Source organism: Passer montanus, unplaced genomic scaffold (genome assembly GCF_014805655.1).
Source record: "Passer montanus isolate IOZ18808 unplaced genomic scaffold, ASM1480565v1 scaffold10, whole genome shotgun sequence".
Taxonomy (NCBI): domain Eukaryota; kingdom Metazoa; phylum Chordata; class Aves; order Passeriformes; family Passeridae; genus Passer; species Passer montanus.
The window spans coordinates 3,297,694-3,313,180 of NW_024356505.1; the positions used below are offsets into that span (position 1 = coordinate 3,297,694).

At 41.7% G+C, this 15,487-nt stretch overlaps 1 protein-coding gene across 1 annotated transcript in view; it reads left to right on the forward strand.

Annotated features, from left to right (window-relative positions):
• OSBPL10 (oxysterol binding protein like 10) overlaps positions 1-15,487 on the forward strand; it is a 108,760-nt gene extending 93,273 nt beyond the window's left edge. Inside the window, 4 exon segments of the mRNA XM_039713609.1 lie at positions 10,965-11,151; positions 12,555-12,737; positions 14,513-14,666; positions 15,379-15,487. Of these exon segments, the coding sequence (XP_039569543.1) occupies positions 10,965-11,151; positions 12,555-12,737; positions 14,513-14,666; positions 15,379-15,423 (569 nt within the window). The 3' untranslated portion in view covers positions 15,424-15,487.

Here is a 15,487-nt window from a genome sequence, read left to right on the forward strand (position 1 = left end):
GTACGCATATTTTGTAATACTGCAGTTGTGTAAACTTTAAAAGTCTAATATTTTTATTTCATAGTTCTGCCTCCTTGTGTGGAAACAGTTCAGTTATTCAGTGGATCCTTTTCTGCCACAATTATAGATGCCATTTTCAGCTTAGTTGGGCTTTTAAAGTGAGATAATTTGAGTTGCAGTTCTGGCCTTACTCAGATTTTAAATTGATTCTTGAAACTCAATAGTTAGAGGCCAGTGATTCATCTCATCTGATTTAGTGGCAGTGCTGGTGTGGCTGGGTTAAGCGAAGAACACATCTAGGGCTTAAGGGAGGAGGTACCAAGACTCTAAGACCACAACAATGGGATGAAACCACAGCAGTGTTAGTGTTGTACCATAAAATCTGCATCACCTGAAGGATGGTCTGCAGTTTTCTTCTCTTCTGTTTGTGCTAATAAAGGTCACTGTCTTTAGAGAGAGGCTCTTGGCCATAGTGGGATGCAGAGTGCTGTTTATTCAAATGAGTTTGCCCTTTGAAGTCTCTGCAGTGAGCTCACAAAGGCACCACTGGTATTTCTAGACAGAAAATATGGGAGATTTTTATATGTTTTGCTGTCACTTTCCCATCTAGTAACCTGATCTTTTAGTGTACAATTTTATTAAAATGAGATCCTGAATTGAGGATCTCAACTGCTGAATTGCATTTTTTTAAAGATTATATTGGATAATGGATATTTGGTCAGAATGAGAATACTGCAAATAAGATGGAATTGTTTAAAGAGCTAAAAATAATTAAAAAAAACCTCTACTGGCTTTCCACTTTGCCTTCAAAATTTTGGATTTCACTTTTGAAAACCTATCTCCTCAGCCTGCCACTGTCACACCACCAGCACTGTAGGCTGTCTTTAGCACTCAGTGTGCCACACATAGTGTAAAATTAAGGTCCTCCATCATTCAGGGCCTCAATAGGTTGGTAGCAGAAATCATGTGGAGTCCTCAAGGCTTAGAGAGTAGAGTCAGAGGAATATTACAGATGGAACTTTGCTTGATTTATATCTAAGCTTGTAAAAATTATTAGCCTATGAAGGATTGTATGTGTGTAATATAGAAGGAGAGAGCCAATAAGCAGATAAGTTACCAGACACAGCAGTTTTCTCTTTTTGCAGGAGGTACTGTGACTTGCTGTGTAGCTGTAAAGACTCTGTTCGAGCTGCTGTGACTGGAATTCTTGTTCCTGTTTACAAGTTCTCTTTGAGAAGGACTGAATGATTAATAAAAATTTGAAAGCTTCTATTTCATTATCCATGGGATCCAAAAGGGCTGATCTGTGCTGTGGTCCCACTTAGAATAGCAAGCTGGACCAGCAGGGGGAAAGCAAATGTGTTTGTGACAGACAGTGGCTCCCTGCCTGCTGTAAATAACCCTTGCTTCTGGGAAAGCGAAAAAGTAAAAATTTAAAGTGAAAATGCAGTGAAAATTTAAAGAGGAAAGCAGAAGAATTGCTGTAATAGCTGTTGGTTTGAATCTGGCATCACTGAGCCACTTGGATTCACTTAAGATAAATTTGTGTGTGCCAGAAGTTCCTTTTGGTCGTGCAAGAGCAACCCTTGAGCTCCCCTGCAATAGAGCTGCACAGTGTGGGGAGCATGGGGGGAAAGAAGGGAGAGAAATGAATTGTGTCCCTTAGCTCTTGTTTGCCTTGCAGTGCCCTCCAGGATGTTTCACTGGAAACTTCCAACAAAGTGTTCTTGTGGAGTGAGTGACCTTGGCAGCATCTGCGTTGCTGGAATGTGAGGGCAACCCTTGAGCTCCCCTGCAAGGAGCTGCACAGTGTGGGGAGCATGGGGGGAAAGAAGGGAGAGAAATGAATTGTGTCCCTTAGCTCTTGTTTGCCTTGCAGTGCCCTCCAGGATGTTTCACTGGAAACTTCCAACAAAGTGTTCTTGTGGAGTGAGTGACCTTGGCAGCATCTGCGTTGCTGGAGAGGCCCTTGGGACTGTACCCAAATCACTTGGGGCTGGCTCCCTCCCGGGCAGACTGCCTAGTGCTCAGCCCCAGTTTTTTTTCTGGGCCCATGGGAGCCTCTCTTTTCCCATGATATGAGTGTAATGGTTTGTGCAGTTTTTGTTTCAACTTGTTTGAAATAAAATGAAGCCATGCAGGGGCCCACCATAGTGACATGGTCTGAAACTGAGGGAGTGTGCCATGGGCTTGGGGGAGACAGGAGATCTTAGGGATGGCAGGGGATTTGACTTGGGACTTGTGGGGAGACATGACATTTGATTACATGCTGGGGCAAATGGGGAGTGCTTTCTTCCCTACAGCCTCTTGGGAAGGCTTCTTGGGATGGAAATAGACTTGAGATTTAGCTATGATTTGGTTGTGGTTGGATCTCCTTGGGTTGGTTTGTTAGAGGCTGCAAGGGACCCAGTCCATGTAGAGTGGGTGGTCAGCAGCCCAGGGGTGAAATATGGAGCACAGATGTTTGACAGAAGGGATGGATGTACCCCTTGCATTCTCCACCACTTGGAGGTTGGTGATTGATGCGTTCATATAAAATTCTCATCTTCTGGAGGTTTGGGAGAGTGTGTCCCTCCCATTTTGAAGGGTTGTGATTAGTTTGGTTTGTTGATGCTTGGTGTACATTAGTTTATATCAAAGTATGTTTTTGTGTCCTGTAAACAAAGTAATAGCAAATACCAAATTATAGCATATTCTGTGAGAACATTTTTGGTCACTTTTAAAGTAATGCGGGATTTGGTGTTCACTATTGGAACAAAGCAATGAGAAGGGGCATGTTTTTGCATAAATCTAACATTTGTTAGATTTATGCAAAAACGTTTTTCATAGTTTTCCATAGTTTCTGCAAGGAATCATGATTTCTGTAGTGTTTGCAAAGTTAGTGTATTTTTATAAGCTTTCTAGAAAGTCATGTGGTAGAGGTGTGAATCCTTATTTTCTGTATCATACACATGCAGTCTGCATTGTGATAAATCACTGGCCAGCTTGAGTTCAGAAATACAAGGAGTCATAAAAAATCCTCAATGGATGGTCTGAACTGATGCACACACTTGTACCAGTGTTGACACTGACTGTTAATGCATTGAGATAAGTGTGTTGCTAAGCAATTTAATCCCTTTGGCTATTTGAGGGTAAGATGCTATGTATGGATTTTAGTGTTTTGCCTTAACTAGTTTTTGGACTGTAGTCTCAGAAGTACGAAGACAACTTGCCTCTTTTTGTCACCATAATGTTAAATACTGTGGTATTAAAGGCAGTAAAAAATGGAGTGGGAAATGCAGTGGTTTGGTTTTGCTTATTAATAGCAACAAAATAACTATGGTGAAAAAAATACAGGTATGTTCTGCTATTCCACCATCTAAAACTAAAGACCAGTGGAAAGGACTACAGTAGCTCCTTCCCTGATGGCAATATATTCCCCTTTTTAATAGAAGAGGCATGAAACCTCCTTACTACTGGTTTTGATACCCTTGTGATAAAGTCTGTGTTAGCACCTGTGTTTTCTTCTTCCTGTGACTTAGGTATTTTGCTTTGAATATGGTGTTAAGGAAGTTGGGCAGGGAGTGTCAGAATGGAAATTGGTCTGTCTGTCTGTCCCCTGCCTGTGCTACTGCCAGCCTGAGTCACTGGCTTAACATTCTGCATTTTTCTGGTACATGTTCATTTCTAGTACTCTTTTGCTCAGTGCAGGGAACTATTTAATGGAAATAAAATTAAACACAAAGTCACTTATGATTATGTAGGAGTAGGGAAATTTCTTTCTCTTGCTGCTAGCACACACAAGTTCCCTGGGATTGGGGGTGTCTACTGTGGGGATTATTTAAGACTTCAAAGTCCTGATGTGTCCCAGTTTTGAGAGAGAAAGGGTCTAAGAATTAACTGCTTACTCACCCCCAAGGATTGTTTAATGTGTGCTTGTGAGAATACTGTTCTTCCCTATGCTCTTTCTTTTTTTCATGATCCTGGAGACATCCCAGGAGTGGAGGCGGGCTTTGGGGAACATCTGCAGTAGCAAATTCTTTTATTCCAAGGTTTGCTGCTGTCTTTGTGATGTGCATGCTGGGAGGAAGTCTGGGTTCACCAGTTCATAGTTACTATTCATCTTTTTGTTCATGTAAGCAGTGCAAGAGCAGGGACCTTCACAGTGACAGCATTTCTGGGAAGTGATGGAGACACTTCAGTGCAGCCCAAGCATTTCTGTTGCATGTTGAGGACTGGCAATGGGCAGCAAGAAGTTGCACCACTGAGGCTTTTCTGTCATCTGAAAACAGCAAGCCTAAGCCTGACAGCCTCAGTTTAAAATACCAGCTTTGCAGTGCAGTTCCTTCACTTGAAACTGCACTTTCTTTATTTTTTTTGTTTATTTATTTTAGGTCCAGGGAAGTCTTCCTGATTAAGTTGGTGTGTCAGTTTGTCAAGCTGTGTAAAAATTAGAATCTACTGCAGATGCTTCTTTCTCATGTGCTGCATAAGTATGAATTCTGTAGTAGATTGAGGTCAGTGTGAGTACCAGGGAATAGATTGCTGAATTGACAAAAAGGAGCTGTTGGACTAAAAGTGTAGAAAACCTAAGCCTGTATTTATGTGCCTAATAATTTTCGTAATGTGAAATATAATTTGGAGATTTTTCCTTGTGTTTAGGGATGTGTTAGAGTTGCAACATTTCATATGGGGTGGATTAGTCTAGCGAAGTTAGTTGGACTGTGGAAAGGTGCTGCTAGTCAAAAGGCACGTGAAACTACTTAAGGTGGGTAGAAACTAAAGTTAGCTGCTTGGAGAGACTTTGACACACCAAGGTTGGCTAGTAAGGTTGTAGAATCTTATTTTAATCTTTTAAAGGCAGATTAAGTGAGTTTCTGAGGAATGAAGTATCATGAATCCTACTTTTGATGAGAGACAAATTAACATCTCATGGATCCTCAGAATCTCTGGGTTTTGATTGTTGTGTTTTTTGCTACTGTGCATTGGATGACCAAACTAATCATGTACTATTGTTGGCATTTTGTGTTGTCCCTTTCTCCTTTTTTATAAATTTCCCCTCATTATGAGCATTCAGCCCTTTTTTTGCCTGTTGCTGGAGTTAAATTGCATACATGTGGAGGCCTTTCACTTTTTGTGAGACCAGAAGGGATTTTAGATGTGGCATCATGTTACTTGAAATACAGTTTCCTTGATGCCTCTAATATATTTGTGTCGTTTTGAGAGTTGGGTTAAATAATTCTGCTGTTGGTTCAATATTAGGTTTGTTATACTACAGATTAAATCAGTACTAATTGATATGTTAGAGGGGGAAAACATCCTTCCAGACAGAGTGTTGGAGAACTGTAATTAATACTTTGGATAATTTAGTGGTAGTGAGTGACCATCTTGTTCTAGTCAGGTATGTATCACAACAGTTCTGTCAGACCAGGTTGCCCAGAGAAGCTGTGGATGCCCTGTCCTTGGAGTTTTCCAAGGCCAGGTTGGATGGGACTGTGAGCAACCTGGTCTAGTGTAAGGTGTCCCTGCCCACAGCAGAGGGTTTGGAAAGATGATTTTTCAGGTCCCTTCCAACACAGGCCATTCTATGATTCTGTGACGATGACCAGAAACGAAAAATAGCCTAATGTTGAATATAGCGACTGTGGTGTGTTTTGAAAGTTTGCTCTCTACTGAACAATATAGTATGTCCCTCCAACAGTTCAATGAAGCTTTTTCTACTGCAGTTGTCTATTTGCAGAAAAAAAGTAGTACTGAATTTTTGGACCTATAGTGTGTAAGGAATATGGTAATGTGTCTGTGGAGGCTTTGAATAATATTTTTGTAGCAAGTCCACAGATATATAGAGCACATTGCTTTTTATGCTTTTTGTTAGAAGCTGACAAAGAATATCATGGAAGTACAAAGGTTTATAAAGGAATTTAAAGAATTAGGGGATTTAAGGATGGTATGGTCTTGGCACGCAAAGGCTACAGCTCAGTGTCTCAGTGGTGTGATTTTTTTGTATGTCACACCTCAAAGTGACTAAGATATTTTTTTTCTGTCTGTGGTTTTTGTTTGTTGATTCAAAGTAAGTATCTGCTGCAGAGATGCAGAACAATTGGGAGAGCATTGCTGGAAATCCATGTGGGGAGCTGTTTTATATGCTAGCCTTTTTTTCATTACTGTTTATGAGTGCTCTAAATCTGGCTTGCTAATGAAATCTTGCAACTTTTCTTTGCTGTATGACAAAACCCCCATTCTTCAGAGTAGTCAGCACTGAGTTTCCTCATGAGAAAGCCACCCGGAATAGAAAAGAGGGTATTTTGCATAAAAGAACTTAGGTTGCATGTGCAGTCCCTAATTCTGGTTAATGTTAATTATGTACTAATGAAAGAGTGAGGGAGAAGATGAGGCTGTAATGAACAGGGTCACATTAAGATTTAAATTAGCAAAGGATGAGAAGTCAGTATAAATATTTAATGGTTTTTGCGTGGTCCATAGAATCTTTAAAAGGATACTGGTTGTGGGGTAAGGATGCTGTGGTGAGCACTTAGTGCCAGCTGTGCCCGTTCCTTTTCTGCTCTTGGATTTTGGTTCAGAGCAGCAAAAGCCAACAAAAAGTGTCATCTTTGATTTATGGGTTAATTTTGCAGAGAGCATAAAGTACATTTAAATGGATTGCTCTGTATTGTCAAGTGGCTAGTTACATCTGATGTTTTCAATTCTGCTATTTTAAATGTTTTGAAAAGTAGTGAGGTATAGGCTTCCAAAATTATTTTTTCTGAATTGAAATCAACTTGAAAAGATCTGATAGGCGGGTAAAAGGTTCAGTGCTCATTCCAGGGTAAATTTAAAAGAAAGCAATGAATGTTTTTTCCTCTCTTTTTAATTTTTTTTCCCTTATGTTCAAATACATATATGCATATGTATTAATAGATGTACAGGTCTATAATTTCTAGTACAGAGAAATGACTGACTTAAAATTTATCAGTCCCAAAGCTTGGTTGCTCCATGCAATTAGAACTACCTAAGTATTTCCCTCAGTACTCATTTTTGCATTAATATTTTTAGCGCAGTGTTTTTAGAACCATTTTCATATAGCATGGCACTCATTACTTAATTTAGCAAATCGTTCCAGCCTTTGAAAAACGAGCAGTGCTCAACACAGCTGCCTGGAAGGTTTGAGACAATAAGAGCCCAGTTCTGGCATTTCCCGTTTTCCTGTGGGGATCTGGGCAGTTGTGATGCTCAACACCCATGTGGGGCTCAGCCCACACATATCTTGCTCCTCTTGGTGTGTTATGGGAAACACGGAGAGGGTGAAGAGCTGCTTAAATGGGGAAAGTGCCCCAGGCCCCTGGTGTCCCACGTGCCATTTGTTGTTCAGATTGATCTCCATGCAGGCAGTGGGAAGCATTAAATCCCACATGTCTCTTCTGCAGCTTATTGATCCAGAGCCTCCTCTGGGGTGTTTTGTCAATATGTGTTACTGGGAAATCAATTCACAGAGCTGCAGCAGCAGTGAGGGACATGTAAGAGTCAAAGTGGGAGAGTGATATGCCAAGCCCTTGGCTTCCCTTAATGCAGGCTGAGGGCTCATGGGTAGGGGTGTGACTCTGAATACATTGCTGTAGTCAAAAGGAGCAGTAAATGGTGTTGAGGACATTTCAAGGGGGAATTTCAGTATCCTGCAATGGTTTTTAACAAATTCACCCTTCTCTGTAGCATTTTTTCCTAACAAACCAGATTACTAAATCAACTGTTCCTCCCAGAGTGCTGGTCTGGTGTATTCTTCCTTGTGTAATTGTTGCCTATAAATGCTTCAGGTTTTTTATTTTAAAGGAATTGGAAGTTTTTTAAAGAACTCTTAGTTATGAGAGGGAAAAAACCTAAAAATGGGAGAATATTCTACAGCTTTTCATGTGTATTTACTTTATAGCCATTTTCAAACTAAACTTGAATCATCCCTTACAGCAGGGAAGCAAGGGAAGAAAAACAGCCTGTGTATTTTCCAGCAGTTGTTTTTAAAGATCAGTTGCAGTGTAATGATTATAAGCAGATGTAAAAATGATACTTTGTAAAGTCACTGTTAGCTATCAGTTAATTGGCTTTTAATTTCTCAAGATTGACACTTGCCTGGGTGGGGAGTTACTTCAAATTGTGGTACCTGTTACAAACGTTGAATCTCAGTGTAATTTTTGGCTTCCCCTCCCCTAAGGGAGCACAGGTCTCTGTTCAGATGTGCTGGTGCAGCCACAGTGTTTGTGGTGCTTCATTTAAGGCTTTGCATGTGGGCTCTGTGAACAATGGAATGCAAAACAGTGAGGTTAATATTAAAAGTATTATCAAGTCATGGGTATTTCAGATCTGCCCTTTAATCTCTTTTAGACTGTAATTATGGAGCTGGAGTCGTATTTCAAGTGAGATAGCGCTTCATTAAAAAATGTATTTATTCAGGTGTTCAAGGAATTCAGAAAATATGCTACTGGGTGCTAAAAATACTGCCAAGAGAGCTGGGTTCAGTTTTTAATATCTAACCTGCTGTGGTGGTTAAATATTTACATTGAAGGTCACTGCTGCTGTTTGCTCTCCACTTTAAATGTGCTTGGCAGCACTGCAGCTCTGAGCCCCTCCCACCTGACTAGGGAGAAAAAGCTCTTGATCCCATCAGGGGGACAGAGGCAAACCTGTACTGACCCATAAGGAAATTGTGTTTATCATACCAGTTCCCTCTCACGTGAGGAACATCACGTACAGTGGTGATCAGAAGAGAATGGGAGAGGTAGAGAGACTTTTTACAAGGGCATGTAGCTACAGGAAAAGGGGGAATGACTTTAAAATAAAAGAGAGTGGGTTTAGGTTAGATATTAGGAAAAAATTCTTTACTGAGGGGTATTAAGGGACTGGAACAGGCTGCCCAAGGAAATTGTGGATACCCCGTCCCTGGAAGTGTTCAAGGCCAGGTTGGCTGGGGCTCTGAGCAGCCTGGTCTGGAGGAAGGTGTCCCTGCCCATGGCAGGGGGGTTGAAACTCTATGATCTTTAAGGTCCCTTCCAACCCAGGCCATTCTGTGATTCCACAATTGTTCTTTATTAACTTCATGCTATTATAGCATCCATTTAATGAGTTTGATAACCAGAGTAGTTTTTTGAGTATAAGTTATTCCTGTCTGCATGTCCAGGGTGAGTTGGGTAGTTCAGCCTTCCTGCAGCGTCTTCAGCTTGGATGTCTGTGCAGGTGTGAAGCCGAGGAAGCTTGAGGCAAAACATGTCTGTGTGTTCTGGCTGTGTCCTCCTGGCCTTTCCCTGCTGGTGAGGGCTCAGCACGTGACGTGAGGAACTTGTATCTTGCCAAGACTAAATGATTAAAGGTCCTTTTAAGACATGGCTTTTCTGTGTGCTCTTGCACTCCCAGCTCCTTGTGTCAGAGCTGCTGGAGTGGCCGTGCTGGTTGTGTCGCTACTGGGAGGCCGAGGTTGCAGAGGTTCTGAGAACAACTGCATGAAGCTGTTCTGGTTTGCAAATGTTTTCCTGTGAAATAGTTCAGAAGGCAGAAGTGACAAATTGCAGAGTTTCCTGTGCCTGTATTTAGTTTTCTTAGCTGGAGCCAATATTCAAGATCAGGGCTCCCTTAGAGCTCTGTGCTTTTAATTTTGAGTGTGTTTTAATTTAATTTTTTCCATGCAGTGTTAAAGGCATATTTTCATATTGGCAGCAGTGGTGTTATGTTCCTATTTAGTGCTTTTTCATCATTAAATGTGAGATCACTTTGAAAAAGTAGTGTCAGTATTCCTTTAAACAGATAGATTAATCAATACCACTAACAGTGTGTTCTTCCCCTGCCTGCCCCAGGGTGAAGGCAAATGGGTTCAAGCTTATCTTGCTACTAAACAGATACTATTACTGTGTCAAAATAACTTTCCTTTCTTTTATTTCCAAATATTTCTGGGTTCTGAGTTCTTCCTGTGATAGGTTATTTTCAGTCCCTGTTGTGAAAAAATATTTTCAAGGCTGTCATTTTTGCCTTTAGGCAGTTAGTAAATGGGACACAAAAGACTGTAAAACTCTAATAAAAAATACACTGCAGACATTTGGCATGATCTAATTCTGCGTGCGAGGTTTATGGTGCTCTTTTCCTGGTCTTATGTCCTGTTATCCTGAAGACCAAACTACAGTTTTTATGGGGATAGAGTTGTACCCTTAGCCCCAGGGGAAGCTGCAAAGGTCTGATCAGGAAAGCAACTTTCTTTGTGCAACTTCCAAGAAATGTTGAAAAACTGCTGCTGTTGTGTGTTGTTTTTAGTTACAGCCTCATGGTGCTGAGGGTGGAGGGACTTTTACAGAAAGAGATGGAATTACCCGTTCTTTTCTCTGCCTGGTAGAGACATTGGACGTGGTGCTAATAGAGCAGTGGCCCTGCTGGGCACCTCTTTGATTATGCAAGATTTTTTTCAAAGCCTGCGTGAGAAACCAGACATTATGAAATTAAAGAGCAAAGTTAATAGGAAATTTGTAGATGCCATGTTTTCTTATTCTTACCCACAGAGACTTATAGCCTTTCACAGCATCAAGAGGAAATTAGTGGAGGACATGGTTGTTCCTAACTGAATGGAGAAGTGAACAGTTCTTTGGCCCTGCCCATGTATTTTCTGGAGGGAGATTATGATACAACACAGAGAGCATCTGAATTTTCAGTGTGGTTTTTAGGTGGACGTTCTATGTTTATCCAGCTTTTAACAGTTATACAAAGTAAGGAATCCAGTCAGATTTTCTGAAAAGTTGTTAGGTAGCAGTCAGTATGTCAGGGTGCTCAGTCCCATGGGATGCTTTTGAAAATGCTTGTTGGAAGAAACTTGTTCCAGAGAGCAGAGTTTCCCAGCAGACAGTGCCCTCCTTCAAGGAGAGCTGCATGTGCTCTCCATGGATGTGCATTTTGATGGTCAGTGACCATCAGATCTTGTCAGAGAACCCTTTATAACCTCACTTTCTCCTCTTCCTGCACAGGTGTTCTTCACTTGCTGGAACATGAAGAGGAGTATGTCTTCACCCTGCCCAGTGCCTACGCTCGCTCAATCCTTACCATCCCGTGGGTGGAGCTTGGAGGGAAAGTCAACATCAACTGTGCCAGAACGGGCTATTCTGCCACGGTCACCTTCCACACCAAGCCCTTCTATGGAGGGAAGGTCCACAGGTACAGCCATTACTGTCTTACTCTTGTTTACCTGCTGCTGGATTTCGGGGGAAAGGCTCTGGGGCATCTGTTCAGTTCTTCTGTTGCAGTATTTTATAGACAGATAGCTGAAGTTCTTTCCCTGTTAGTGCTGGAGATGACTTAAAGCTCTAGGGCAGTTTATTGTAGCAATACATATTATGTTGTTTAACTGAATTGGATGTATTTCTCTCATTAAAATAAAGTGAATGTATCTCTCCAGGCTTTGTTGCTTGTACAAATTGCTGTAAGTGTAGGATCAGAAAAATGTACATGGCAAAGGCAATATTTCTGCTACCCCAGCTGCTGCTCCTGTGTGAGTCCTGCAGATGAACTGGTGTTCCAGGTGGAGCTCCTGAAAAGAGGAGAGAAGCAAAAGTGTCACTGCCCAAAGTGGTAGCTCTCTACTGGGGACTCCCACCTTTGCACTGAAATTCCAGATGGTGAAAATGTTATTTGCCTTCTTTGGTTCCCCTTTACTAAGGGTGCAAAGAGGCTCTGTGCAGGACAGCCTCCTGTGTTTCTTCCATGCTCAGGTTGATGTCCCAGTCATTAACATCAGATCCCTTTCCTGTTCTGCTGTGGACTGTTGCATTGTCCAGAGGAGACTGTGCTTTGCATGGTTACCTCTGTTTTATTTCACATTTCAATGTTGTGTTCAGGTAAATTTTTGCATGCGGCTGTTTTGACAGGGTTTTTCTTTAAAAGTTTTAGAGTAATAATTGATGCCATCAGGGTGAGTAAAAATTTGGGGAAGTTGTGCTCTATTACTTTAGTAATTAAAAAATTGAGTTTACACATTACATGGCTTTCTAAAGCACATGTGTGCATGCTCATGGACACATTCACAGAACTTCTCCCTGCATTTCAGTTTTCCAGTCCTACCTGTCTGTTTTGCTCACTCTCAGACCAGTTCTTTGATTGATGAGGTGGCTTTAATCATTGCCTCTCAGCAGCTGAGAAGTGAATTGCAGAGCTAAAGAAGAAAACAAAGATACCCAAAGTTTTTGACATGGGTCTCTGACAGCATTATGTTCAGGCATGAAAGTGTCTGTATTGTATTGAAAATGTCACATGGATGTCAGGGATTGTTTTTCAGGCTGCTGAGGTAACAGTTTGGTCTGGGCTTGAGCTGAGTATCACAATTTTAAGTTGGGTTACTACTGTACTTAGCTAGAATGTCATCCCAAAGTTGTTGCTGTGTTAGAAGAGCTTTCCTGGGATGAGTCTTTCTTTTTTGGAAGCAGCATCACTACTTTGCCTGAATAATTCATTTGTGGAGGTAGAAAGCTGCTTGCACCCGCAGCAAGGTAGTGCTGTCATGTGCTGGTAATAAATGGTACCAGTTATTTCTGTGGTCTGTTTCTCCTTCCCCCTCGAATCAGGGTTACAGCTGAAGTGAAGCACAATCCAACGAACACCATTGTGTGCAAGGCACAGGGAGAATGGAATGGCACCCTGGAGTTCACTTACAGCAACGGAGACACCAAAGTGATTGACACCACCAAACTGCCTGTTATCAGGAAAAAGATCAGGCCCACAGCAAACCAAGGGCCACTGGAATCAAGGTAAGGGCAGAGGCTTTGCAGTGCTGAACTTTGGGTGGGAACAGAGCAGGGAAGCCAACTGCAGCTCTGAGTGCTGTGGTTCAAAAATTCCTTGCTTCCTACAGCAGAAAATCTGGGCACAGAGAGCTGAGGCTGTCTATTGGTTCCTTGGAGCATAAATTGCACTGTAGTGATGAGTACATAAATTTTGTAGATGGGAAAAATGCCTATATTTGTTTTAATGAGCATCTGGAAAATGGTAATGCAGTGTTTTCACCTGCTTCCTGGAGTGATTGCAACATGGTAAGGCAAATCAGTCAGTTTGTTGCAAGCAATTCAAACTGGTATGTATATTATGTGTTGCATATCATTGAAACTGGTGCTTCATGTGTTATATATTTCAGAATATATATTTGTATAAACATATATAAAATATGAGGCAGTATGAGATATAAAGAGACACATACAGGTCGTTTTGAGGCTCTTGGAACCTACATCATGCACCTAACTCAGACTAGATACATTAGAAAAACCTGTTCTGTATTCACTGTCAATAACTGTTGGTGTTTATCTTCAGAAAAATCAATACTTTAATTGAATTTAGGAACATTTTATTGAAGGATTTAAAAATATGAGTTAAACTACATTTTATTATCTGTAAATGTCTTTTTATTTTACAAAGGTGTCTTGAGTCATTGTGCAGGGTCAGATAGAATTTGTCTACTTTCTAGACCACTTGCTTATCCACAAACTCATTTTTTCTCCTGTAGTGTAGAACATAAAGATTGTAGTAAATAAGGAAACCAGTAGCTTTTCAGTGTATTTATTGTGTTTTTTAGATACTAGTCAGCAAATTGCATCCATCCAGTGGCTCTGCAGGATCTGCAGTTTATCACATTGTGAACACAATCTCATTTAAACAGCCCTGGACAGATGTGAAAGCTATGGTTGGTTTCAGACAGAGAGCAGTGTGGATTAGATATTAGGAAGAAATTCTTTACTGTGAAGGTGGTGAGGCACTGGCACAGGTTGCCCAGAAGCTGTGGATGCCCCATCCCTGGCATTGCTCAAGGCCAGGTTGGATGGGGCTCTGAGCAGCCTGGTCTAGTGGGAGGTGTCCCTGCCCATGGCAGGGAGGGTGCAACTGGAGGATATTTAAGGTGTCTTCCAACCCAAACCATTCTATGAGGGTTTTTCTCAGTGCTTTTCTGGGCAGAGCTTCTGCTAGGCTGATCTAAGGCACTGTGTCTGAGCGTGGTCAGCTGTGTGAGAAGTGTGTAGCTCTGTGCTGGTAAATACTGTAACTGGGAATACAGAGCACAGACGCAGAGGGGCTCCCTAGAATCAGTTCCTCTGCTAGTGACCTTGTTGGATCACTCAATGCACTCTTGGGTTTTGGCTGACACTCCCTTATAATTCAAAACATTACCTGCAAAACCATGCAGAATTAAATGCCTGCTTTGGGGGGGTGGAGGAACATCACTAAGGAATGTGAACTAGAAATGGTAGAAATAAAACCATCTGCTTTGAGAAAAAAAGCTCAGGTGGTGAAGAGAATATAAACAGAGTCTGCTGAGAAAATTGCACTGCAAAATACTGGGAGCTGAGGGAATCTGAAAATCTGCTCCACAAATGTGATGAATATTCTAGCAGAGTGACGATTCCCAAGCTGTGGGACTTGGAAAACCAGCATGGGTAGCGTGGCCTCAGCCTGCTGCTCACCAGTCTGGTGTCCAGCAGCAGCGGGCTGTGGCAGAGCTGTTCTCACCTCCCTTGTGCTCCTTCTCCCTGGGCAGGCGCCTGTGGCAGCACGTCACCAGCTCCCTGAAGGAGGGGAACATCGATGCCGCCACGGAGCACAAGCACCGCCTGGAAGAGAGACAGCGAGCAGAGGAGCGGCAGCGAGCGGCGCTCACAACTCCCTGGAAACCCAAATACTTTGCCAAAGAGGTACTTGGAGTTTCTTGGTTTAGACCTTTAGCAAGTTCCTGCACAGGGGACAAGTCAATGTCTGTGGATTTTGTCATGGGCTAGTGTTGTTATCTACCACTGAGTGCTTAAATTTTATTTTTGACAGAGTCTGGCTCTTGAATGAGAGCAGCGGGCTTTTCCATGTCTATGTTGTGAACTTGTTCACTTTTCTTCAGTTAGATTGATTTTGTTCTGGATTTTTGGTGCCTAATGTTAGGCAAATAAAGTGATGTGTTTTTTCTGGAAAATCCAGCCCTTACTTCTCAAATTCTGCATACTCACTTCCCCTGTAATCTTAGCATACTAAAATGACCACAATCTAGGGAGATTTATCCAGTGTAAGTAAGCATTGACATCCTAAACACAGTCTTGGGAAAGGTCTGTGTGAAAGGAAACAAATTTTACCAAGTTCATCTTCCCCTTTTGTTGGAGGAAAGGTGGAGGGGAAATGAGACTGAGGGAATTGTTCCATTAGCTGCTATTTAAGTCAGCATCTCTTGCATCTTCTCATTGCATCTCTTCCCCCTTGCAATTTTTTTCCTCCTGCCTACCTTACTTGTCATTTCTTTAAACACAGAATTTTTAGGTGACAGGGATGGCTTCTTGTTTGGTCTTATTTTAGCTTTTGTGTGGACATACAAATACGGTATTTATAAATCTTGTTTGTAAACTCTGCTTAATTTTCTTACAGGGTGACGGCTGGCTGTACGTGAATCCTCTCTGGAAGACCCATTGACAGGAGAGAGCAGTTGCCTCATAACTGTACCTGAAAGGCATTAAAATGATACAGTATGTAACTT